The sequence below is a fragment of the Apteryx mantelli genome, chromosome 15 (genome assembly GCF_036417845.1).
Source record: "Apteryx mantelli isolate bAptMan1 chromosome 15, bAptMan1.hap1, whole genome shotgun sequence".
Lineage (NCBI taxonomy): Eukaryota > Metazoa > Chordata > Aves > Apterygiformes > Apterygidae > Apteryx > Apteryx mantelli.
In genome coordinates this window covers 26,200,862-26,228,026 of record NC_089992.1, presented here as the reverse complement: position 1 = coordinate 26,228,026, position 27,165 = coordinate 26,200,862, and the positions used below count along the sequence as shown (strand labels likewise).

Genomic DNA, 27,165 nt, shown 5'->3' with positions numbered 1-27,165 from the left:
GACTATGCACTGCTTTATTAGGCAGTGGTGCTGCACGCACGGCCAAGACGGTCACTATTTACATTTGGCAAAGGAAGGTGGCAAGTACCGAGCATCCATGTGGACTGGGGCCCCACTGGCCTGCCCGGCCCCCCGGCTCCTCGTTAGCCCCAGGCAGGCCCTGCTTAGCTCCCCTTGCCCTCTGCCAGGGATGGCTCCGGGCTTCCTTGGATGCAGGCATGGGTATTTCAGCTCCCTTGTGCAGCACATGGGTAGTTTTTCCCCATCTTGTCCTGCCCCAGGCCTCTCCCAAGGCCTCAGCTTCAGTTCTTGCTTCCTGAGCTCTGCCCAGAGGTAGGCAAGGGCAGTGGGCAGCTGGCGAGCAAGGCAGCAGGCCCAGCTCAGCTCCTCATATAGGGGAATCTCCTGTAGTCGGCCTAGAAGAAAAACCGGCACACGGGAACCCCACGAAAGAAGGGGTCTGGCTGCAGCAATCCCAGACAGCGCTGGCCGTGCCCAATGAGCCGCTCGCGGGCTGCCGGTCCAGAGCCCGTCCTTGGCATCGCAGCGCTCAGCCCTGAGGATGGGCCAGCTTTGGGTACACCTGGCCTCGAGCCAGACTCGTGCAGGGTAAGGACTATAGGGTACGGATAGCCACCGGGTACAGCAAGGACATGTGCTCAGCCCCCTTGATGGGCAGCTTGCGGCTGGCGTAGTGATGAATGATCTCTGGCACGCTGTCAAACGGTGGGCTGTGCTGACCCAACACGTACTTGTTCTCTTGGGTTCGGGACAGTTTCATATGCATGAAGCCCTGGCTGCTCCTGTAAGGAAAGATCAAGGCAGGGTTAGGGGAGGCAGCTTTTCCCAGCGTCCTATCAGCTCTTACCCCACTTCTGGCCCCACCGAGCCTGGCAACCAGCCCCTACATCTCTCCGGGATGCTGCCGGCTCCCTGCCTCAGCCACAACCATGCCTGTGCTGTCCCACATCCTCCCCTTCCCCAAATCTCTAGGCCTGTCCTCCTCCCCTAACCACACATCTCTCCACCAATGCAGCCTGCTCTCCTCATGATGTGGGATGAAGCCCATGGCATGTGGGATGTAGAGGGACATGCCCACATGTGGCCATGCCATGCTGCACCAGGAGTGCTGTGGCACCTCAGGGTGCAACAAGCCCATCCAGGGACAGGGATGGTGCCCAAGGCACGGGCAGGATGTATGTGGGCAGGGGAAAGTGAGGGGCCAGCGAGTGAGTCCAAAGCACACAAGGAGGACCTGGCCCTGGCTTGTGAGATGTGAAGTCACACAGAGCTCCAGGCAGCATGCAAAGGACAGCAGTTATGCACATTGCCCATGTGCACAGAGGTTGGAGGCCGGTTCTCCAACCCCCATGCATGCTGTGGCTAAGGGGGGCCAGGCAGGGAGCAGCAGGAGGCTCTTGCTCAGGACGATGTACAGACAGAAGCTTTTGCCCCTTGCACACAGTGAAGTGCTTTTTACAGCCGCCCTGTTTCATACGGCAGACACACCAGGAGTTGTGCTTGTGCATTCCCAGCCTCACCACAAGGAAGCTGAAGGCGAGCAGGATTTCTCCTTCAGCCTCAGACCAGCCGTGCAAGGACCCCGTGCACCCCCACGCGCACACACTGCAGGCTCCATAAAAACCTGCTAAGCGTAGCAAGGCCATTTTCCGGCACAGCGCGGGCGCCGAGCCATCTGAGGCTGTGCAGGCAGATAATGCCACGAGCTCTGATTCCAAGTGACGGGCTAATGGCCCTGTTGCTATTAATTTGCGTCTCTGAGGAGAGCCACAGCCTGTCTGCAGCGTCTGGAATGCACATTACGGCAAAATATTGATGACTTAAAAGCAGACAGGACCTCATCAGCAATGCTGAGCTGTTTCCAGCTCTGTACAGTCCAGTCCCATCCCCCCAGCTGGATCTCCAGAGGAGACTGTGCCCATAACGGACAGATTGGCTGCATTAGCAGAATGGGTTTGCAATCCATTTAGGAGCTGTTCAAGCTGAGAGGCAGGGAACTGGCTGCCCCAAGGGGAGGCCAGGAGAAGTCAGGCGAGAGAGGCGCAGTTCCCTGCAAGGAGCCAGGCCAACGGACTGCTGCACTGTCAGAAAAGTGATGGCGCTCACTCTGAGGAGAGCTGTCAAGTCCTCCAATCGGAGACCTGCCACATCCTGCGTCCCTCCAGATGCAGGGGAGGAGTTGCAGGGGCAGAGACGCAGAGGCCGCACTGCTCACTCAGCGAGTGCCAGCATCCTGTGAAGGTTGCCGCACTGCTCACTCAGCGAGTGCCAGCATCCTGTGAAGGTTGTGCACACGGGCATCCTGTCCATGCGCACGTGCATGTACCAGGTCACCACGAACACACACAGTTGCCTGTCGGCGCTGTGCCTTGTTGGCAGACAGACCTATCCCTTCCCTACAGCTGGCAGTGGAGAGATGCACAGGTACAGGATTAATGCCAGGTCCAGAGCAAGAGGACTGTGATACCAGTCCATGGAGAAGTGATACAGGCTGTTTTGCCCAAATCTCCCCCCGGGTTTGTGTGACTGGGAGCAGGGTCATGGCTGGGGGACACCTTCCCCAGTCCCCAAGCTGGGATCAGCACCAAGAGGAGCTCAGAGACACCAGCAAGCACTGCCTGAGGACCTGACCGACACCAGACCCCCAGGGAGATGCTCCAGAGATCACACTGCAAAACCAACAGCCTTGCTGCCAGCAGCTGGGCTTTGATGAGGACAATGCCACGGATAAGAGGATGCTGCTCCTGTGTAGCCCACAGCCTCTGCCCCAAGCAGTGGGCACACACAGGCAGAGGCAGACAGAAGGACACAATCCATGGTGTGGCCTCAGTCACTGCTATGCAGGCACGAACCAGGCAGGAATCATTTTCAGAGCATTTGAGAAAACAACAGTACAACTCTGACTAGGACCAGCCACAATGCGTGGGGCTGGCTAGCCTGCATCAGTCAGGACTGTCATGGCAGGGTTAAATCCTTCAGGCTACCTGACATGCTATGGGTACAGCTATTCCTGCTGCTCTCTTTTGTGTGTATTTTTCTTTAAAGTGCCACAAAAGGACTTTAGGTCAGTACTGGAGTTCTCCTTTCAGACCATCTCCTTGGCTGCTCCTCCTTTCTCCAAAAAATAAAAAAATAAAAAAAATAAAAGAGAGAGAGAGAAAGATATGCAGATAACCAGCTTACAGTTGCATGAAAAGGGTCCTAGGGGATTTGGCTTGAAAAGGCCCTACAGAGAAAGGCAACAGAGTAAAAAATCATGTTTTAGAGGCTGTGTACTCTCTGCAAACACAGCCAGTGGATAGGCAATGTCCAAGCAGCTGCCTGGAGCTGCTTGGATGGGCTGCAGCCTCTTCTCCGCCACCAAAAAGACAGCCTTCAGGGAGCAGGCACACAGCTGGAAGAGTACATCCCAACCTCATGTGCCATTTGAGAAGGGACAATTCTTGGCGAAGGGGATTTTGCCATTTTTGCCACAAAACTAAGGATCAGTTAAAAAAAACTGAGATAAAAACAAAAAAAATAGATGTCCGGCATGTAGGGAAGAGATGGGAGGTGTCCAACTGAGCTGGAGGTATCTAATTTCCAGGAGACAGCCCAATAGGACTCAAGGCCAGCACAGGGTGACCCAATGGGGGTGTCCTGTCAGCACCAAGAGAGACTTGCAAAACTCGCCAAAGACAGGCGACAAGCACAACAACATATAGGCAACTCTGTATCAGGAAGAGCCCCCTAAGCACACAAGCAACAGCACACCGTGATGCCCCAGAGCACAGCTGGGAACCAGCACTGTTACTCTGCAGGAGGTTCAAGGTGGTATCCACCAGGGCTGGTGCATGCAGGGACACACCGAACATGAAGGCAACTTTGGGGATCTTAGCAGAGAGGTGATGAAAATGAGAGAGGTCCAGCAACATCAGTGCTTTCAAGCTGGCCCAAGGGCAAAGGCCCATCAACAAACCTACCGCCACTTCCCAGACTCTCAAATACATGTCATGGCAAACGCCACCCACAAGGTGATGGTTGAGAGGACTTCTCGCAGCCTCAGACATGACCAGAGATTCATCACTTCTGCAACGCCTTCCTCCAAAACGCTACTTTGGAAAACAGCTGCTGAAAAACTCACTCTAGCAGGAGCAAATAATCATTCATATTTGTACAAATCAGACAAGTTAATCTTCTTACCCAAGGGCTACTGACCCCTATTTGAAATTGCCTGATTTTGAACCTTGCCCCAAAAGGCAAAGATGAATCACTGGGGAATCACCAGATATGCAAAACAGTTACAATTAGAAAAGGCCAGGAGAAAATACAATGGGCCAGTAGAAGCTGTTGCTTCAGAAGAGCTCACAACCCAGGGCAAGGAAAAATTATTGAGAAAATTAAAATGTCAGGAAAAATTCTGACCAAAAAAAAAAAAAAAAAAAAAAACAAAGCAGGGATTTTTTTGGGAAAGATTTGCTGAGTGATCTAAAAGCAACAAGGGCAGAAGGAAGAGAGAGAATATTTTCAGCTAAATGTCTGCCCTGGTTTGGTGTTGAAGGCAGCAAAAATGTATAAAATAAGAGAGACAAAGCAATCTGATTCCCAATTATGGCATTGGGAAATAAGTGGGGAAAGCTCAAATCACCAGGGAGAAATGCAGGTAGGAAAACATAAAGTACATTAAGAAAAGCTTGGGGATATGTGGCCTGTTGTTGGAGAGAGATGACTGAAGTGCTCAATAAATACTTTTTCTCATGTGTGCCAGGAACAGAGTTGACATACTTGTACTGCAGGAGGGCAACAAGGTATTTGCTAATCCATCTTCAAGACAGGAACAGCTTTGATTTCACAGGGGGCTGCCACAAGAGTCCCAAAAAACCTGGACGAGGAGCTATGGGGAGCAGGACTCTTTCCCTGACAGGACTTGAACTATAATGCTTCAGGCAGTTTCAGTGCTCATGTTTTATAGGAATCCAGAAAACTTGGAGAGAGCACAAAAAAATACCCCCAAAAAAACAAACAGAAACCAAGCTCTGCTGGGAGGGTGGGGTTTCCCTGCTGAGAAATCAAAGCAGCGTAACCTGGTTTCTCGGAAAGAAAACCGAAAGGTAGCATCACTATGCCAGGTCCCTGGGGGAGAACACCTTGGCATCCCTGGCTTGGACTTTGTGGTGTGTAATAAGGTGACAAACTTCCCCTGCAGGCAGGGTGCTTATAAGCTCCCTTTTCCTGAAATCAGTGGTCCAATCTGCAGCCTAAGAAGGGCTAAGCCCACACTGCGGGCTTTTCCTTAGGAGCTAAACACAGTCTCTCAATTTCTCTTCCTCTCTCTCTCTCCCCCTCTTCTACCTGTCTGTTTTCATGGGCTGTGTAGGATGTCAGTACTTTTTAAACCGCTACCCTCTCTACAGTGTGGCTGAGCAACAAGCTGCAACACCTAACTGGGCTGGGAGGCACAGAGGGATAGCCTCAATTCCATAAATAATGTGATCACACAAACTTTTTTTTCCCCATGAAACTAAGCTAAAAAGGGATAACAAGAAGCCAGAGCTGGAAGCTGTAATCAGGCACATTCGAATGAGTAATAAGGCACCTCATTTTATCTGCCTGGATTACTAACACTGCCAAGGGAAAAGCCGCATGCCTTCAAATCTGCAAGTCTTTCTGAAAGACACTTTTGCCAAACATCAAACCGAACGTCAAAAAGCCCATGTTATGCAGCAAAGAAATGCAAACTTTGTATTATAGCAATTTACGAACGTCTTGCAGTTGTCTCTAAGTTACCCCATTCCCCTCGGCTCGCTGTCCAGTCCAAGGTGGCCCACAGCATGAGGAGATGAGTGCGTGCACACTTCCCAGCAGCCCACGAATGCAGGTAATCACAGGTACAAACCCATGCAGCCGTATGCGAACGGCTGAGCACGCGTGTCACTGGGCACACGTGTGTGGCTGCAGCTAATTCACATCCACACATCCCGCTGCGGGAGTGTGGCATGGCATTATCTGCACACGTGTGTCACTGGAGAGAGGTGCCAGGTATATCTAAAACAGCATCGCTCCATACCTGTTCACTGGCACAGAGCAAATGCAGATGTGAACTGCCACACAAAGTCCCAGGCTCAGCCTTCCCCACTGTCTAGCTGCCTCTGATGGCTGACAGCCAGCCTACAGGGAGCCTAAGACCAGGGATATTTCCACATTTGGCTCACCACGTGCAATACCGTTACTCTGGATGCCCTTGCACGCAAGTTGCTAGCGCTCAGGGCCACATGGCAGTGTCATTGCTCCTGCGGGTACATGATGGCACGGCCCTGGAGGTGTCAGCCACCCATGGCCCCACAGCCCCAGGCAGACTCACTCACTTCAAGGAAAGGGAAAAGTCGTTCTTGCTGGTCTCACTGTTGCGCACCAAGTAACTGGCCTCCTTACACAGCCTCAGCAGCGTCTCCGCATCTGTCCGGCTGATGGCCCCGTGGTACCAGCTGTAGGCAGGAGAAAGAGTAGAAAGCTGCTCAGGTATAACCAGTGTGGATGCCCCATGCCAGACAAGAAAAGCCCTAATGGATTATACCTGTGCCTCGTGGCAGCAGCAACACCAGCTCACTCGGCATCTCCCTTGGGACAGGAACTGTGTTCAGGCTAAGTGATATGAGTGAGAACAGGCCAGGGATGGGGGACAAGGAACAGGGGCTGCACGCAGGCCAAGCATGAGGGACACTGAGGGCACAAATGGACACCAGGACTCCAAGAAGGATGGCAGGGACAAATGGCAGCAGGCAGATACATGGTACCAGGGAAGAAAGGAAGGGCAATAACCAAGTTCATCCTGGGCTTCTTCGTGGTTTCGTGATGGGGATCCCAGAGCACGCAGAGTGGTTGGGGAGCCGTTTTGTGGCAGGACTCACCACTGGCTCTCCAGGGGCAGAGCTGGGTCAATCCTCTCCCCGAGGAATGGGGCTGGCTCCAAGCTCAGCGTCTTCGTGTTCTTGAGGCTGCTGGTCCCATGTCTGAGGGCAGCTCTGGCCTTCTCCTCTCTGCAGGGCGAAGTACGGCCGTACCCCAGCCCCTCCGGCTGGCCTGCAAGACAGACACATGTCAGAGCGTGCAGAGCAGCTTCCCTGGCAAGAACCAGGACCGACTACAGGGTGACGGGCTGGAAAGAGAATGCATCAGCCAGGATCCCAGCTTTCGAGAGCATTTTCCACAAGGAAGACCCTGTGGGAATGCTCCTGGCCACAGAAACACCCAGAGACATTTCACATCATGCTGGGTCCCCTCTCACTTCTCCATCCTCCTGGTCTAACCACAGATAGGCCAGGTTAACTTTTGAACTCTTGCTCTGTAGAGAGTCCCTGGATGCACAAGGTCGGGTCCACACCAAGCTCGGAGTTGGTGCAAACTGGAGTCTTTACAATGCCTTAACTCCTGGAAATATTTTCCGAAGAGCCTTCAAAAGCTAATCCAACCAAAGATTCAGTGGTTGTGGCATACAATTAGGTACATCTCTCAAGAGCAAACACCAGCATTGAAAGGCTCTCCAATCTTGGGAGGGAGAAGGAGGAAAGATGGAGTGCACAACTTCAGCCGGGAGCGAATGGCAGAGGCAATCAGTTTGGAAATGAGGGTCATGGTTCTACCCGCACAAGTGATCCTTTGCCAAGGAAAGAAAAAAAAAAACAAAAAAAAAAACCACACTTCCCCTTGGGGAAGGGGACATTTCGATTCAGAGATGCCTCCCTGACACCTCCATGCGCCAGCGCCAGACCCAACTGCCAGCCTCCACACGAGCTGCTTGGAAGAAGCGCAACTGCTTGGTGCGGTGGGCCCTTTTGGCCTCCCATCTGCATTGCATATTGCCTCTGCTGCACCCAAACTTTAGCTCCGCAAGGGCGGCCAAGTCTTTTGCCGACAGCTCCTGGCAAAGCCACGGTGGGTATGAGGCTCTGCGACCAAGATTCAGGGAGCGCTTGGGGGCACAGCTGCTGGGGCAAGCACCTCTGCATGGCTGCCCCAGCCTTTCCACCACATGTGCCTGGTCTCACCAAGCTCCCCGCGGGCCTCGCGAGCCAGCCTCTGGCCCTCTTGCCTGCAGCTCGGCGGAGGTGGGGGGGCACACGAGTGGCAGGGCGTTAGCGGAGATGTGCCCTGGGGACTCGGCCGCCCACTGAATGTTATTTCCTCGCAGGATGATTTCAGCATTAATAATATTGTTTCTCTCTCCTCCAGAGAGTTCATTATTGCTCCCCTGCAACACAAGCCCCTTGCACAAATTACTTATCGATCGGGCAGCCGCGAACAGAGCTGACGCCACGCTGCTGGCAGCTAAAGGCACGGGCACCCCAAAGGCAGCCAAGCCCCAGCAGCCTCCTCTGGCCTCCCCTCACCCCTAGGATGAGCCACAGGCAACTGCTGCGTGGCCCAAACGCCTTCTCAGCCAGCACCAGCTCACCGGGAGCTGCCAGGCTGAGCTGCTTCCTTCCCATCCTCCCTTGTCCCGTCATTTGGGATGATTTTGCCAGCGCATAGCCCTCAGCCTGCCCCACGGGACCTGCTCTCTTGGGCTCAGGGCAACCAGGAGCACAAGGACTTGGGCTAGCCCAGGCTCTGCCTTTCCACCTGCTGCTGGCCCTGCACATGGACAGGGTGCGAGGTAGGGGCAAAGGCTCGCACTGCTCCCAGGCCCCACAGGCATGCACAGGCTGCCCCCAAGGCAGCAAACCCAAGCGAGGCCAAGGCCATGCTGCTGCAGGGCAGATGCAGAAAGCTAAATATTGGCCATCAAAGCAGGAGGAGAAGGACATTTCCATCTAGCAGTGTACAAGGCATCCTCTAAGGGGGCTATTTGAGGGAAATTTGGTCCGCACCCTGAGCAGACAAGCTTTGCAAATGAGGAATGCCAAAAAGGCAAGGTCTTGCAGGCACTTCTACCCAGGAGCAGGTCACCAGCCACCCCGGCCCGCCTTTGGGCTGAGAAGAGAGGAAGGGAGCCAGAAGAAAACCCATCCGAAATCCTTTGCAGCTCTGCATGGCTTAAAAACTGCAAGAAGGAGCTTGGGGATGAAGTGCCCAGCATTAAGTCTAGACCAGCAATGCCTCTGCAGCAGTCTTGCTTTTAACATGCCAGGTTCAGTCTTGCACTTAACAACAAAACTTCAGTTTCAACTTATCACCTAAAAAATTGGGACGATCATTAAAAAAAACAGACAATCAAAACACTGAAGCGTTTGCTGGCACCAGAGACTGCTTAAAGTCACCATATTAGAGGCTCAGAACAAATGCATAGTACCTGTCAGAAAGAGGCAGAGGAAGAGAACATGATGAAACAGTATATTAAAAGAAGCCCCTTGGAATAAGACGACATCCCTCAAGAAGTTCAAGTCGCACCCAGACAGGGAAAGTAGAAAATAACACAAAACTCTGGCAAAATAAACTTAACATAACAAAGCAAGTCAAAAAAAAAAAAGAGAGCAAGACTTGTGTTGCTAAAACCATGAAAAATGACAAACTGATGTGTTCATCAGGAGCAAGAAGCTTGTCAGAGTGCCTGTAGGAATAAGAAATGATGAAGGAAGAGAGGAGGCTATGTAGCAAAGAAATTAAATTTTCCTGATGGAAGTTTCCGCCTGCCAAGGCTTTTCTTTTTTGGACACATTGAGGATTGATCTCAGACCACAACAGCCCTAAAAGAGCATTTGGGACGATACCACAAAGTGGCAGATCAGCCACCTCACTCTGGAGTTCCCCTACGATTCGCAATGAATACCAGCAGTCACACGCAATCTCTTGCTCAAAACCACCCAGGAGGTAGCAAAAGCCTTACTGATTTTTACAAAGCTCTGCAGGGATCTGGGTAATTACAGATAAGAAAATCAGACATCTGCACCTGGCACACTGCAGTGTCTGTCAGAAGCAGAATTAGTGACACACAGACAGACACGGTACACTGGGGTACCACCACCGTTTTGTAGTGAGAAGTCACGTCTCACAGATCCATCTGAGTTTTCTGAAAGAGCAGCAGCACGTGAACAAGGCCGATTCAACCAATACAGCATGGGTGGATTTTGACAAAAACCCTCACCTAAAGCTCTTTAAAAATCTAATCCACCATGGCATGACAGCGTGGTCCTTAAAAAATTAATAATCGGGTAAAAGGGAAGAAACAATCACTGCCTTTTATAAGAGAGATTAACCAGCAGAGTCCAAGGGGGATTTACACAGGGTCTCTTCCGCTCAACACACACAAAAAGACTTTAAAACACAGCAAATCTGAAATGACAGAGCATGCCTGCGAGATTTAGCTGTTCAGGATAGCAAAAGCGAGAGCTAGCCACCAAGGGTTCAGAAGGATCTCCTGCAATTGAGCAGCTAGGCAATAAAATAGTAGATGAAATTTAACAGTGCTAAATGAAGTGATGCACACGGGGAAAAAAACAGCCCTAACTTCAGTGGTGGGATCTGATTTAGCTGTTACCACCCCTGTAAGAGACCTGGGTGTTCAGAGTCCCAAGAAACATCAGCTAATTGCTCAGCAGTTGTCAAAAAAATAAATAAATAAAATCACCAATCAAATGTTAGGAATTTGGGAGCAAAGAAGAGAACAAAGCAGAAGACAATAATTCTGTCACTGAATAAATCCCTGGTGCATCTTTACTACTGTGCGCAAAGAGGTATTGTATAACCGGAGGAGACACAGAAGAGACAAGGACAAATGTCTCATGTCCTGCAAAGGACAAGTGAAGAGCCCAGGAGGAGCTGGGGGAAGGCAGAGGAGGACAGACATCTGTAGAGCTCCGCATGGCACAGACACGGCAAAGGGGGTCCCGTACGGCAAGAGGCAGGGGGGCATCAAATGAAGTTATTAGGGGCCCAGTTCAAACACTAAGAGGCAATACTGGGGATCTCCACTATAGGATGTGTGGATGCCAAGCGCTTAGACGGATTCAAAAGGTATTTGGAAAAACTCACAGAAGATCAATCTGCTATGGACTTCCAAATACAAAGCCAAGCTCAGGTTCTGAGCTGCGGCTTCCTGGACACAAGGAGAATTTGTGCAGGAAGTATGAGCATATGCTTGTCCTAGTCTTATGTTCCTTCCTAGGTATCTGATGGTAGATGCTGTCAGAGACGGACTGATGAGCATGATGGACCCTGTGAGAGCCACAAGGTTATCCTTGTACCTCTTTAACATCAAGAGGAAGAGGAAGAGACAAGAAACCAAAATAGCTAGTAAAGGCATAGATGAACTCTAAGCACCTGGGCCCTGAGACGTGACCAGGGGACAGTGGGGCTGGAGAGCATTTTCACCATATGACAGGGTCAGCAAGCTCCCAGATGCCGTGGCATCCCAGGCCTGGGTTGGCAGTGGGGCCAGCAAGGCAGGGTCCCATCAGGCATCAGCTCCAGCCTCCCCAAACATCCCGCTGGTCGCGCAAGACCCACCGTTGGCGTCTTCGTAGCTCAGCTGGCCATGCTGTGGAGGGACGGAGGCACCGGCCTCGCCATCCGGGGGGCTTTCACTGCTGTCGAGTTGTCCCACCGGCGGTGGCCATGGCAGGTCTTTAATGACCTTGATTTCAACTGGATAAGAGGGTGTGGGAAAGAGAGAGAAAGAGAAAGAGAGAGAGAGAGAGAGAGAGAGAGAGAGAGAAAGAGAAGGGGCTTAGAAATAAATGTCAGCAACATGAGGCCTACAGAGAAGGACAGCAGTTGTGGCGAGGAAAGACCTAAGGACTAAACTCCCAGGAGCCTGAGCACATGCAGCTTGAAGCCAGCCAAGGCTCGCTGGGGTGGACAGCAAGGCATGCGGCCGAAGGGACCTGCATCGTCACAGCGGGCCATTGCGAGCAGAGCTATGCCCAGGGAAGGCCACAGGAGCAAACTGAGCTGATGGGCTCATGGTCTCCTCAGGCCTTGGAAATCATCAAGGAGGAAATATTTGGAGCTGATGGTGCTCAAACAGCTCTGCCACTTCATCCTTTCCTCAGCACCAAGCAGGAATAGGTCTGATGCAGGGTAAGTTCCCAGGGTAGAGACCCTACTCCTCCGTCAGGGCACCAGCTTTCCCAGCCAGCCTCAGCGCAGTCTCTGGGGCTGGGAGGGAGCCTGCAATCTCCCCCATCCTATGTGCAAGTCCATCCAGTAGACCTAGGCTGAAAGTCCCATCACAGTCTGTCCTGTTCATGCATTTAAATCCCCTCAGCCATCTCGTCCCAGGCAATTCCCAGTCACCCAGCTCAGTCCAAGTTCCCCTGGCACATGCCAGCAGGTTGCTCCCTGGGGATGTGCTCAGCCGGCTGGGTCCTGCTCCATAGCCAGAGGATGAGATGGGGGCACTGAGCACTGGGCCCCAAAGCGCTTGCAAAGTTCCTGGGGCCAGCCAGGTCACAGGCAGACAATCCACCATCTATGATGAGAAGGCTGGAGATGAGCAGCATCAGGGAAGGGGGTGCAGACTCTGCTCGTAGTGCATTAACCTCATGCCAGTACCACACGCCCATCAGGACAGGATCTCACAGGTATAGCAAGGAGATAGAGGGTCAGCAGAGAGGTTCCAGCATCGTAAGAGAGGAGAAAAGCCCTGTGAGCAACAGCAGGACCTGCTCCAGCTCCGGGAGAAAACAGCCAGCAGGTCCTAACGTGCCCCAGGGCATGGCATCCTGCTTCATGCCACGCACAAATTCCCGTGGGATTCGGCGCAAAACTAAAGGGCCCTGGGAAGGGCCCACTTGCATCCACCCATGAGTTGGGCCAGTGAATTCATCTCCCTCACCTAGGGACATCGAGTGAGGCAGCTAATCAGCCCAAATCCACAGCACAGACATCTCAGCATAAACCCAGCGTACTGCATTTCCACATCATGGAGCCCGGCAAGCTGAATCCTCAACGCAGCATGCTGTGGACACCCGGCTTTGCACCCATCCATGCTAGGACACAGGAGTCCTAGGTGCCAACACAGGCTCACCCAGATGCCACAACAGAGTCCAACACGCACATCTCCAGCTTGCAGGGCCCAAGCCCAAAAGCTGAATCACGCCCCCAGCTATGAGCCCCAGTGCCGATGCTTCTCCACCTGCATCCCTGCACAGTGCCAGCCACTGCCAGCTCGAGCACCTCATGCATGCTGGCAGCAGTGCAGACATACTGCTGCAATTAAACTGCACCCTAGATAAAAGCGTGGCAATTAGCCAGCGCTGGCACAGGAGCCAGCACTAATGCACAGCATGGATTTCCTCATTAACAAACACAAACACAATCGATCCCGCAGCACGGATAAATAGGTCAGGGGGTTGGATGTTCTTCGGCCAAAGGCTCCCGGGGGAGCGACCAGCTCTTGCCCGTACAACGGCAGACCCGCAAAAGAAGGAATAAGCCTGAGCCCAGAGTTCAGCCTCTCCTCGGCAATTTGCGACGGGGTGAGGGGGGACTCGCACTGGAGGCTCTGAACGATTAGAGAGGGGAAGAGGCTATGAGAGTGGAGCTGGAAACAAGGGGCAGTGGACAGGCTGACAAAGCAGCTCCAGCCACCAGTCCAGCCAGGCTGGCTGGTACCCCAGTTGGGCCCCCCAGTGCTTCCAGCTAGCTCCCGTGAGCCCTGCTGAAGACAAACAGCCTCTGCAAGTGAAAGAGCGCTCCCACAATGCAGAGGCTGCCACTACTCACCCCACAAAAACAAAGGGAGCCCAAGGAAGCAGCTTCCCTCCTCTGCAAAACACTACGCAGCACTAGCGGGGAAGAGCCTGTCAAGGTGCTTAAGCCACCCTTCCCAAACCGCAGGCTGCCTCCATCCTGCTCACCTGCAAAAGCTTTAGAGATACGCTCCTTCTTCCACTCCCAGGGCTGGTCATACTCCTCAGGCGGCCGCTCGTCATCCTCAGGCAGCCGGGACTCCCTGGGCCTGGGGCAAGCTGTGCGGTCACCATCCATATCCAGCCCTCCAGGCACAGGCTCGTAGGGAGTGTCATAGAGGTGCAGCGGCCGGGCTGGAGCTTCCCTGAGGCCCTTCTGGCGGATCTCTAGCAGAAGACAAAAGAGAAGACCATCAGCTTTTTGCCCAATACAGCCTGGCCACAGTCCCCAAAGCCAGGTGAAAGCGCCTGCCTTTAGCCAAGGGCGACATGGGGGCAGGGCACATCAGCAAAGAACAGACCCCAAACCTCCAGCAAGCACCTGCCAGAAGCAGCGGAGCTGGTTGGGAGCAAAGAGCAGCAATATTTCCTTCTGTGGGAGCCAGCATGCTATCAGCAAGCACCAAATGACGGCTCCCCACCTGCCTTGGCCCGATCTGGGCTCAGGACTGACAGCGCAAAGGAATCCCCCGACTGTTCTGCAGAGAGGAGATGCTGAGATGCCAGAGACACCATGGTGGGGGAAAATACCACCATTATGGGAACGCGGATCTATCTCCAAACGCCCAGGTGTTGCCAGATGGAAGTACCACAGGAAAAGGTGGTCAGGACACTTGGGTTCACCCTGCAGTTCTGCCCAGGCTGTAGAGCAGGCTCCAAGTTCATCGGAGGAACAACATTAGGAAATAGCACACCTTGGAGGACTTTATCAGAGGACACAAAGGGAGCTAAGCCGTGGCACCGTGCTGGGCACGGCCCCTGGCAGGCCTCTTGGATGGACACTGACACCGGATGCCCTGCAGCCCTTCCCTGACAGCCCTAAGCAAAGTGGGCATGTCTCTTGGGAGCCAAACTCATCTGTTGGGCAGAGAAGCACAGAGCCAGCCTTGCTGCCCTCCCACAGCACCAAGATCCCTTCCTTCCCTGTGGCACAACATCCCCAGTCTGAGGTAGTCCTGCAAAGCAGGTCCACGGGGGACAGAGCATCCCAGCTACAGGGTCCACATGAGCAACAAGGACGGTCCCCGAACATCCAGCACAGCTAGTCTGGAAAAAAGGAAGTCTGAATAAAATGCCCTTCCCTCAAGTTAAACAGGAACACAAGCAGCCTCTTTGCTACTTGCTGATTTTTCCAAAAAAGCAACGGTCTCCCCCAGAAGCTGTTTCAGCTTTCCAAAACCATTTGCTCCAGGAAAACCACAAGATTGCAAAGCAGAGCCAGAGCCTGGAGTGTGCAAGCTGGCATAACAGCCCTGCGCGCGCTGCAGCAGGGAGAGCAGTGCCTTTGGGAGCACACGCTCTCACCTCTCCTGCTTGCAAGCCGTAAACAAGACCACTGGGGACCCCGCTGCTGCGGCAGACAACGGCACGTTCAGGACCAGCCATAACCGAATTAAATAGCTCCCACATCCGTCTTGTATTATGCAAGACGTATCAAATGTCAGTACTGAAAGGCAGGTCGCTTGTGGCTCAGCCTTGCCGGGCCATCCCACTGCCCCCAGGGTGAGTCGGAAAGCAGGCACCGTGATCGCAGAGGCAGCGCCACAGCACAGAGCTGAGCTAAGGACAACCGGCAGAAATACAGAGGTGCCTTTACTGCTCGGTTACCCTTCAAAAGCACTCTGGCTATGACAAGCTCTTCACACATGGGTCATGCCGAGAAAATCTGTCTCCTAAGTGGCTGCGCCCCACTGGAGCGATCCCCCAAGTTTGCCAGCCAGCTCTCAGGAGCTTTGTCTTGGGGACTTGGCACCAACTTATGTCATAGGCTAGGAGGAAGACAGTGCACTGGCCACCAAATTCACAGAGCAGTGGTGATTAGAGACACTAAGAGTGCATTGGCCTTTGCAGAAAGCTTTTAATCTTACCAGCCATCATCTTCTGGGCTTCGTACGGCTCCATATATCCATCATTCTCCGTCACCTTCTCGAGTCCTGTCTGGCTACCAGCCACTTGTGTAGCATCAAAGGGATCTGCATAGTCCTCCAGGACAGCCAGCTGGAAGAAGAGCAGGATAGGAGAAGGGTAAAGGTACTCCTTGCCTTCTCTGGGGCATTAAGGGCCACATGAAGTCCCCCCGAAACATCATCATCTCACCACGAGCAATGCTGGGAGCAGTCAGAAGTGGCAGCAAGGACCCCCTGAGGCCAGCAGGGGGTGAACGCTTCTGATATTGCTGCTGTTACAGACCCCTCACAGCAATGCAGACCCTTCCCTGTGCGGTCCTGCAGCCCAGGAGCAAAAGGAACATGGCCCACCAGCACGAGCCCAGCATCACGCCTAGAGCGCAAAGGCACCCGCAGCAAAGCAAACCAGCACTGAGGGCCTGGGAAACCACAGGCTGCTGCTTTCCCTTTTGTGTCCTTTTTTTAAGCAAAGCACCTAGTGGGCTTCGCCGCGCTGCCCGTATCAGAGCAGCTCCGCAGAGCAGGTGCTGGGAGCCGGCCACTTTCCAAGCCGGCTGCGCTGCCAGGCATCAGCACGAGGCTCGCAGCAGTGGAAACGCTCCAGCCTTTGTCCCGAAACCTGGGCCAGAGCCAAACAGAGCAGAAGGCAGCCTGGCCTCCTCCGTTAGCATCAGCTCGGCGCCGGCAGAGCTGCCAGCGCCTGCACAGACGCCCAGGCAGGGGCCCTGCTGCGGCACGGGGCCGCTGCAGCCGCCATCCCCCCCAACGCCACACGCAGATGCTCTCCGACAGCCTCACCAAAGGCATCACAGTCAGATTTTTCGCATCCAAGGCGGAAAAGGGGCACGTGTGGCAGCCCCATAAGGCCAACATGGCCCTGCATGGTTACAGGCACCCAGGCTCCCGGCAAAGAGGTGTCAGCTGGCACAACTGGTTATTTTCCAGGTCTCCTGCAGGCTTGTCAACACAGTTGGAAGAAGTTTCTTAACAAAATGGCTACAAACAGCCCAGCAGTTCTCCTCCGCTCCCTCCCAGGTCCCTGCAGGACCCCCACAAGCATCCCAAGTAACAAGATGGGAAATTCCTCCACGTGACCAGGAGTCCAAAGGCCACGGGCCTGGGAGCATCTGAGGCGCGACACTGCAAGGAGGGAAGAAAAGAGCCCAAAGTTTGCCCTTACAGAGAGCCGATGCCACAATAAGATATGAAGCAAGACAACATGTCATGGAGCTCGGTCCTCCCCGGCCTCCGGAGCCATGCTCCTGCTCCTCAGCATCTCGGCAGCCTCCAGCATGCAGTGGCGGCAGCTCCTGGCAAGCCTGGAGCCGCACATCCTGCATCCCCCCAAAAACCGATGGCCTAAAACATGGGCTGAGAGCATCCAAACACCTTAGCTTACTGGTGCTGGGCTACAAACCCGCAATGCCAGAGCCCCGGGCTGTGCAGCCAGATGGGTTTTGCCACCACAACGCTGGCTGCGTCGAGCTCCCACAGCCAGGGCCAGCTGCCCAAGCACAGCACACGGTCGTCTAAAGCCGCTCCGTCCTCCCCGCCACACTGTTGTCGCACCCGTGCCACACCAGGCGGCTGCAGAGGCCTGGGCTACTCACAGATTAATCTTGGCCTCGCATACGGGCTTAAAACAAACCCTCTTCCTCCTTCTGCTGCGAAACAGCCCGACAATAGCCCCGAGCAGCAAAACGCAGCAGGAAAAGTGAACCGGAACTGGAGCTGTAAACACCTCGCCAGGGCCCTGAGCCTTTGCATCTCCCTGAGCCCCCGGAGCAATGCGACTTCTTGGGCCCCGGCTCACTCCAGGAGGGCTTGGCGACTCCCCTGCCAACGCCCCGGCGGCAGGACGAGCTGCCAGTGGGCTGTGCATGCTCCCCGGCCCCGACCAGGCGCGGGAAAAGTGGCCCAGGCACCGCTCGCCACCAGCCAGCCACGCGCCGCGGCCCTCGCAGCAGCGGAGCCTGGAGCGGTGGGCGGGCGCCATGGCGGGGAGCCGGGGCAGCTTGCCAAGCCCATCCCCTCCGTACCGGAGGCGCGAGGGGCTGTGCAAGCCACAGCCAGCCACAGGGCTTGCAGCTGCCCCGGCCGAGCGTGGCTGGGGTGGGGGGGTGCGAAGCCCAGAGCAAGCAAATGCCGGTGCGGGCTGGAAGCCAGCGCAAGGAGACATGGCAGCTAGGATTAACGGCCTTCTCCAGATGAGAAGGAAAGAGCAAAACCTCCTGCTGGCCCTGCAGGCAGGGCCTGGTGCCAGTGAGCTGGGAGAGGGCTCCAGGAACAGCCAGCGCCTGGCTTGCAGCGGGAGACAGGAAATCTGCTATTACTGCTCTCTCCTCCATCATCCGAGGGAGACGTGGCCAGCCCTGCCTTGCCAAGCTCAGCGATTCCCTGAGCACCAGGCTCCCAGCAGGGCACTGAGCATCCCAAAGGCAATGCTATACCCAGGGGACTGCAGCACTTTGCTCATCATCACTGGAGCATAAGTGCTCCAGGAAAGTCAGAATTGCTCTTTACTTTTCAAGCTGTTCAATTGCTGGATTTGCCTGCCCCCGCCCCGCAGCAAGATTTAGTAGAGGGCGTTGTGTTTGCACAAAACCAAAACGTGCGCTGTCTCTGCTGCTAAAATCCCAGTTAGATCTAACGCCCACGTGGCAGGAAGATGAGCGACAGCAATTGCAAATTCACTGTGGGAAGCCCCTCCAGAAAGCTGTTCTCTAAACACTCCTTTTCTCTCTAAAGCAAAGAGGGACTCGAACCATGATAGCCGAATGCCTTCCATCCACCGCCTGCGAGACACCGAGGCAACACCCTGGTGCCCGCAGCTCTAAAGTGCCAGGAGATCGCACAGGTTGCGCCCGCATTTTGCAAAGTTGGTTCCCAGCAAAGAGCCTTTGACGCTGCTGCGATGTGACCTGCAGAGAAGCGCAGCCCGGAAACGGTGACAGCTCGTTCGCACAAGCATTAGTGTAAAGGGATGCACAAAGAGGCGGGCACATGTATCGACACACACAAATGCACAGGCCCCACTCAACACACAACGCGGGTGGACATGCAACACAGCACCAATCTACGCCAGTGGCGGGTGCACGTGGCCCTTCCCCGCCGGGACTGGCAGTGGTGCGGCGCATTCTCCCACCCAGCCCTCAGGACCACACCCCAGGCATTACACTGGCCACACCAACACGGAGTAACTGAATGCCTGCGACTGCCAACAGGTTTTGTGCAGTCCAAGGCACCGTGCCCAACACTCCTTTTCAGAAATGCTCTTTGCAAAGAGCTCTGATGTCTCCAAGTTTGCTGCAGGGCTGTGAAATGCGGCAGGATGAGCCTCCTGGGGTCAGAAAGGGGTTGTCTGCTCATTCTTCCTACCCAGAGCCAAACCTGCCTGCACTGAAATCTGCCACAAACCCCATTTCCTAGATGCATTTTGCTAGATATATTTACACCTGGCTTGCTGCTGGCGCCTGTCCTGTACTCTCCCTCTCTCACCCCGTAAACACCGAGCAACTCCAGACAAGACAGGGCACTAGCACAACAGCTTTGCAGCCATGAAACTACACACGTGGCACTCGCTCCTTCTAACCGGTGGAAAGCTCCCCAGCCTTGGCAGTCCCGCAAAAGCCAAGAGTCACCCTATCTCCCAAAAGCAGCAGTCTAAAATCCCAGTTAACCCACCCGCAGAACGGAGCTGCTGGATCATCCCCCTACCCCTGCCATCAACTTCTTTGGGAGTGCCAGCAAAAACACTTTAAATAACTTTTTCCCCAGTACCTCCTAGGTCCAGTTTCGTAAGGAGGGAGGGATATACAAGCCCCAGCGAGCCTGCAGAGAGCAGCACCCGCTCAGGTGCTTCTGGTACCAGGTCTAGAAAGCAGAGCAAAGGTGGGGAATCCCAATAGATCTCCGCTGTGAACCTGTTAAGTGACCTAAAACCAGATATTTTGCTTCCAGGGGCTGCAGAGGAACTCAGCAACGATTAGATGGACTCTATGCAAGTAAGACACAGTTTATTAGGTTTAGCTCAGAACTAGAGCTAAGGTCTCCGATCACGTACCCGAGCATCCATGTTCCCTGGGTTTGGTGCGGTTTTGCCACATTGGCTTTACTCCTCCAATACCTCAGGGACATGAAATAAAGCAAGCGAGGATGAAAGGAGGCATTGCCTCGCTCCCCGCTTGCCTGTGCAGGCAATAAGGCTGGGCTCTTAGAGGACAAACAGCAGGGATCACGCAATTACCAATTGCATCCTAATGCATTTGCACATGGGGGCTCGAATTAAGGTTGCCCGGGCAACTGCGAATCTGGCATTTCCTAATCCGCACACTGGACTTCGCGAGCCACGCAGGGCTCCTCGCTGCAGCCACTTTGCCCGCAGTCACTCAGGCAGGCACAAAGCACAGGAGGGGGACACGGAGCCAGAGCCACAGTGACCCCCAGCGCCGCAGACGCGACAGCTCCCAGGGGCGTCACGCTTCATCCCGGTACAGTCACAGGCCAAAGACTAGGACGCTTTGCTCACCTACCACATCGCAGAAGGAGCCGCTCGCTGCCCGGGCGATCCCTGCATGCCACACTGCTCAGACACCCTGGCTACTGAGGCACTGCCAGCAACGGGGGACAGCATTTTCCATCCTCTCCTCCAACAGCAGAGACAGAAAAGCTCTAGTTAATGGCTATGTTCAGCCCTGGCACTGGCACACAAGACTTGAGCATCTTTTGTGGCAGGAGTCAGAAGGAGCAGGGAGCTGGCAGTCCTGCTCTCCACACAGCTCCCCCAGAGTCAGGCTGGTCTGCTAAACTCACACTAGCTCCCTCTCAAACGCACCAAAGGCTTATTTGCTAGATTTGAAACAATTCAAGTGAAAAGGGTGTGCCTGAAGCACAAAGCCAAGGTCCCGGGACAGCTCTCTGTGCAGATTAGTCAGGCCTTCATGGCACCTGGACACCTCTGGTACATCCTCCTCAGGCACCCGAGGATTTTTCAGGCATTTATCTACCACGTCAACGCACGCTCAGGTCCCTAATGCAGTACTAAGGCTTGTCTTCCTCAATTATTTATGCTCCCTGTAAGGAGAAAAAAAAAAAAGAAAAAAAACCACAAGCAAAATTAAGGTGAGAAAGAGAAGCGTTAAATACGCATTGCACAGAACAGAAACCCCTTGACAAAGGCGGGCGTTCAAAACCCGACATGCACAGTCAGCGCTCCGCCTCGCACTCACAAATTGGGCTTGCACAAATAGCACGGGCAGTATTTTGATGATTTCCGTGGACAGCGAGCCAGGGAAGAGCAGGGGCAGAATGCAGGAGCTGCCACTGGCTGTGCCAACGCTGATCCTCCGAAGCAAGGTACACGAGAGCACATGCACACGCAGGTTGTGCGCACAGGCGTACAACTTGAAATACAGCCACAGCCAGAGCACGTACCGAGCTTGCCGAAAATCTGAGGCTGCAGAAAGCTGGCACTGCTGACAGGCCAGTAAAACGGTTTTTACACTGTACGCCAGGGAACAAGACAGATGGCAGCTATCCAAGAGAGAGTTCATGGCTGGGACAGAGAAATCCCAGGTCAAAGTTAAGGCTGTTTGCACCATCTTACCTACAAATGTCCAAGCTGCTATCAGTTTTTGCTGTAACAAGACACTGCTTTATAGAAAGGTCTATTGCTATCCAGAGGACATCTGGAGAGATTCTTCACTTCATAAACAACCAATGTTTCTTGCCCTGGAGATAAAGTAGCTGTAGTATCTCCCCAGATCGCGGGTGCAATGCTCTGTTTCACATTCAAACCACTCTGAGTTATAACTGAACTTGGTTTGCTCTCTTCTGGGGTGTAAAAAGTTCCCAAGTTTTACCTTTGCCAAAAAGCAAGTTTCGCTGGCATAATTACACTGCCACCTCCGGGCTTTCTAAGAAAAGAGACTCCGCCAGGTTGGGCTGCTGGGACGCTCCGTGTCCCTACGCACAAAGTGTCATCACAGAGTGAAGGCCCCCCCTCCCCAAGGACACACACCCGAAGACAGGCACAAGGCTGTCATCTTGCAACTCATTGCTTTTGGCAGAGGTCAAAGCAAAACCTAAAAGCGAAGCAGGTGCTGGTTTTCCAAGCGGGGAGCTGATTCCCTGCCTGGAGGGTTCCTCAGGGGTAAGGCCAAGCCAGGACGTGCAGTCGGCAGCTAGAGCCAAGGTGCACACTACGGGATGACTGCACCCTAGGGTGCAAGGCACTGGAAGAGGGTAGCCCGGTGCGGACAGCACGACATCTTGCAGGATGACTCAGTTCGGGGAGGCTCCTGCAGGAAAGACACACGCCCAAGAGCTTCCTGGCCGACTGTTCCCACACCCTGCAGCACTGATCCTGTGCGCGCCAAGCAAAAACCTCATGCCGGAGGACCCCAGACCTTAGGCCTGGCCCTAACCACAGTGCCACTGAGTGCTGACAAGCTGTGGGTAACAGGCAGCACTCGGGAAACAGCACACAGAGCTGCACACCCCTGTGCCACGATCCCTTGTCCCCATCGCCTCTGGCACGCAACAGCTCACACAGATTCCATGGTGGCCGAGGAAGAGACAGGTGTCACTGAACAGGACAGGCTCCAAGTGCTCTGCCAAGGGCCTGAGCGCCCGTTTGTGTGGTGGGTCCACCCAGCGGCACAAGCCAGCAGGCCGCAATAGCCACCCACTGTATCCTTGCTGCAGGCAAAGCCACATAGAGAGGCAACAGCCCCAAGAAACAACCCCATCCCCAAGCACACCAGGCCCTGGGCCCAGGCACCTACATGTCCCCACACTCTCTTGCACAGGGACGTCCCTCCCCAAAAAGAGGCAGATTCTCCCTCCACTGCATCGAGGGGTGTCCTGGTGACATGGCTCCCCACTCCTAATCCAAAACATTGCCCAGAAGACAACATCTCAAAGGTACCTGCCTCGCTCAAGTGAGTCGTGCAGGGCCAGTCCATCATCCCCTGCTGCAGGCAAAGGATTGCCTAGAGCAAGCAGAGGGAGAAGGAGCTGCATTGTCTACTCTATGCCCATGCCTTCAGCTTTACAACGGAGCGGGAGCTACTGCAGAGCTGGTCCTAAAGCGCAGGGGCAAGCGCTGCCCATCCCCACAAGATGCTGCAAATCCCACATAACACAGAAAGCTGTGACGATTCACCCGACAATGGCAAGTTGCCTCCTTCACCTGCCCTCAGCCAGGAACAGCGCTGGCTGCTCCTGCACTCACCAGAAAACACACACTCAAACACAGCCAGCGGGGCTCCTGGCCATGCTGGCCGGCATCCCCATGCGTGTCCTAACCTCCAGCACCAGGCTCAGACTGTTCTCCACATCACAGCCATCTCCAGCATGGGGATTTCCTGGCCTTCCTGGGAGAAAGGATCCTGCAGTTCCTGCTAGCCACCTTCTCTCTCGTTTCCGTCTCACTGCAAGGGCAACTGGCTCAACCATCTCTTCTCCCCAGTACCTGTACACGAAAGAAACGACTGTCAGCCGCATGCATGTGGCTCAAGCAGGAAGGATGCCATTGCCAAGATGTTTATGCCCCGTCCTGAATTCTCCAGGAAGGGCAGCACAGCCAGAGCAGGCATGGAGCTTCCAGGGCACGTGCTCCCCATCCTCAGGGTGTAGTGCCTGTAACACAGACCACATTGCCCTGGCCAAACCACACAACCAGGATCCTGCAGCTGGAATTGTGGCTGCTCCTTCCACCCCTGCCCATCCTTGTCCTCCCTGCTTGGAAGGGCTGCAAAGTTTATTAGCATGTTCTTCACTGTCAGGTCTTTAATGAAGATGTTAAATGAGCCCCAGCAGCATTGACCCAGGTCAGCACCATGCAATCTGCCTCAGAAGCTGTTGTTAGTCCTGCCCCATGCCCATACCTAGCAGGTAAGGTATCTCGCTTCAATTTCTGCTTCACAGCCCTAGGAAATGCCACACTAGTGTCTCTCAGTCATAAGCAAAAAGTCTCTCTGCTCCAGCACAGCTTTGCCTGTACCTAGAATTAAATTTCTCCCTTCCTCTTCAGCATCATCACAACTCAAGGTCCATAGCCATGACCTTGATGGAGTCCCAGTCCCTGCAGCAAGTAGAAAGCAGAGCTAGGAACAGTGCCCAGCACCTCTTCATGAGAGTGGGTGCACTGAAGCCCCCGGCAGTGCAACCCACAGTAACCCCCCAACTCAATTTGAAGGATTCAGCAGAGGCTCCATCCATGCCCCAGTTTGCTTCCCCTGCTCCAGGACACCTTGACAGTGCCACCAAGAGCACACACCAGGGGTGTAAGCAACCATCTAGCAGGCTGCCCTCCGTCTTCCTGGGAGCTGAGGAGCCCAGATTGAGCTCCAGACAAAGCATGGCCTCTGATGAGGAAGGGGCAGCCCCAACAAACCACCTCCCAAGCACCCAGGGATGCTCAGGGCTGCATCCTCACCAGAGGAGTCTGCGTGGGCTCTGACAGTCCTCCCAGGTCCTGCCCTGCTGGGCCACGTCCAGCCAAGCACTGGTCTCAAGGCCACCAGAAAGGACGACCAGCCCTCACAGCAACTGGGGAACCCTCCCCACTGCTGAGCCCAACTAGGGGACAGCAGATGCGTGGCAGAAAGGATGTCCAAGCCAGATGGAAAAGCTCCATGTGATCGATACTCCTAGGCACCTCCAGAGAAATAGTTTTAATAGGCAGCTGCATGCACCGTCACATATTCCCACCCTATCTCTGGCTTTGCCAACCAGCCTCTGGAGTTCTGCCTTTGTCCGTCAGATACCAGAGTCCTCAAGAATCAGAAACCTCCTCCCCACAGAGGCACGTAGAAGATCAGGAGATAATCTAATTACTGTCTGCCTCAGTTAAGACGAAGGGCCTTCTTCGGCCTCATGCTATTAGCTGTGCTTCTGCAGATGCCTCACAGCTTTTGGCTCTTCTCTAAACTTTCCAACGTCTCCCCAATCCTCTGACACTCGGAAAGCAAGAGCCAGGCCTTGCTGCAGCAAGGAGTACCTGGCAGAGTTCCCCATTTCCCACAGCTCCTGTTCAGCCCTTTGCATACCACAGCCCAAGTCCCTCCTACAGTTATAGTCCTGGTTCCTCTGATCTGACAGTGCGTATTCCCATGTCGTCAGAGGAAAATCATTTAAATGCCCTGGGCCTGCCATAGTGAACCATATCCCTGCAACAGTACCTTTACTCCCTCCTTATCCTGTGTTGCCAGCTGACTTCCCTTAGCAGCCAGGGTATATTTAGTTTTGAGGATCTTGGATGAAGAGGAGGTCTCTGCTGTGCCCCTCTGGAAACCTCACAATGGCCTCAATGGCGATTATTCATTAATAGCAACTTTCAAAGATCCATCAGCTGCAAGTATTTAATCTGTTTAAAATACTCCCAAGTGGATTTTGCCCAGCACTTGTTTAATCAGGATGTCAGGCCATGCCAAGACCAAGTATATTATTATTATATCAACAGCTCCCTCCATCAACCGGATCCGTGATCTTGTCAAGTTCACTTGACAAGCCCCGTCTTGCACGTTGCAGTGCTGACAGGCACTAATTACCCCTCCTGCCTTTCTTTGCACAGTCCCCCTATCAGCTTCTCCACGATGAGGCCCAGGACTGGCGGCTGCAGCCTCAACGCGTTTATCCCCCAGCTTCTTTCCGAGCTCCTCACGCCAGCCAGAGCCTGTTCGGAGCCTCTCCCCTGCTGCTGCCCCTCACCTTGCCGGGGACTTTTCTCTCCTCCCGCGCGCCGTGAGCTTTTCAGCGTGGCAGCGGCCCCGCTCGCGAAGCCGACTGGCAGAGCAGGAGGGAGCAGGCGGGCACTGGTGACACTAAGCTCAACTCTTACCCCCCGAGAAGGCAGCTCAAAGGCGGCAGACAAAAGAGGCGCAGGCACTTCCTGACAAAGCAGCGCGGCAGCTTGGAGAGGCCCATCCGCCGGCGCCTGCCTGCACCGCAGCTGGCACAGGCTAGCCAGGCCCTGGCAAACAAGCTGAGGGGAAGATCCACGCTGCCTTTCCTGTGACCGCACGCAGGCGGGAAGGAGGCCTGGGGGTACCCAGCCTGAACACAGGAAGCTACCGGAGACGGTCCTGTGCTGCGTGGTGGAGCCTTCCTGGGCTGCAAGCACACAACGCAGGCTGCCGGTCTTCACCTCTGCACAGCACTAAGCACTCGCCTGGAAAGAAATCGCCACGGAGCAAAGACAGGAAGGGGGGGTCGGCCAGGAGACGGCACACCGAGGCTGGCAGGCCCCACGCTCTCACATCCGAGCAGGCACGTTTCCTGTTGGGGATTATACCTGTCTCCCGTGAGGAGTTGGAGGAGACAGATAGAGCCGCCTCCGCAGCGCCCGCAGAGCTGCTGTTGACATCTGACTGGCATGTTATTGCTGCCAGGACGAGGGACGGAAAGCAAGAGACCTCTCAGAGCCCAGCTGCTACGCAGAGGCATTTCGGGAGCTATTCCGTCACCGGTACAGCTCCCAAAAGTGCACCCCTTGCCCCGGCAAGCCCTTGGCCGCAAAGGCCCCGCTCAGCGCAAGGTTCAACCTCCCCCCCCAACCAGGCCGCGGGGGACCTCAGCCCTGCTGCTCGCGGCAAGCACGGGAGAGAGCAGGGCGCAGGCTGTGGGACCAGGAGCACCCCAAGTTGTGGTGCTGGAGCACCCTCCCCCAGTTGTGAGCCTGGAGGATCCCCAGTTTGGGGGCAAGAACACCCTAAGTTGTGGGGCTGAATGCCCCCCCGGTTGTGGGGCAGGAGCACCCCCAGTTGTGGGGCTGGGGGGCCCCGGGGAGGCTGTCGCAGACCCGCGCCGACCGCGGGGCACCAGGCCCGGGACGCGGCGGAGGGGTGCCCGGCGCGGGGGCCCCGCGGGGCGGCCAGGGCGCCCGCGGCCGGTGCCTCCCGCCGCACAGGGGCCCCCGGCGCGGCGCGGCGGGCCGGGCCCGGGACACTCACCTCCTGCGTCGGCTCGTCGGGCGGCTCGGGGCCGGCCGGGGGCAAGCCGGGGGCGGCGGGCGGCGGCGGGCTGGCGGGCGCCTTCTCGGCCGCCTCCACCTTGATGAGCCGGTGCTTGGGCGAGACGTAGCGGGGCCCGGCGGCGGCGGCGCCCGCCGGCGCCCCGCTGTAGGGGTCCTCGAAGTCGCGCTCTTTCTGGAGGCGGTAGGCGGCCACGATGTCGGGCTGGGCCGCGGCGGCCAGCGGCTCGGCGGCGCCCCCCGGCGGCGGGGGCGGCTGCGGCGGCCCGGCGCGGTAGTCGGGCTTGGGCGGCGCGGGCGGCGCGGGCTTGGCGCTGCGGAAGCCGAGGTGCTCGCGGAGCCAGCGGGCCATGGTGCCCACGCACTGCGGCGCCCCGCCGGCCGCGGCCCCGCCGCCGCCGCGCTCCGAGCCGGCCGCCGCTCCGCTCAGCAGCAT

The 27,165-nt window shown here is 55.3% G+C and overlaps 1 protein-coding gene across 2 annotated transcripts; it reads right to left on the bottom strand.

Moving 5' to 3' along the window:
• SHF (Src homology 2 domain containing F) lies at window positions 1–27,165 on the bottom strand. Of its 2 annotated transcripts, XM_067305302.1 has the most exons (7): window positions 26,710–27,165; window positions 15,716–15,845; window positions 13,797–14,015; window positions 11,443–11,580; window positions 6,909–7,080; window positions 6,366–6,485; window positions 1–803 (listed from the first exon to the last, which is right to left on the bottom strand). In XM_067305302.1, exons 1-7 carry the CDS (start codon window positions 27,163–27,165, stop codon window positions 617–619), a joined length of 1,422 nt encoding a protein of 473 aa, XP_067161403.1. In that variant the 3' UTR covers window positions 1–616. The 2 variants fall into 2 exon arrangements, with proteins under 2 accessions (XP_067161403.1, XP_067161404.1); XM_067305303.1 differs by lacking the exon at window positions 11,443–11,580 and having other exon boundaries at window positions 26,710–27,082.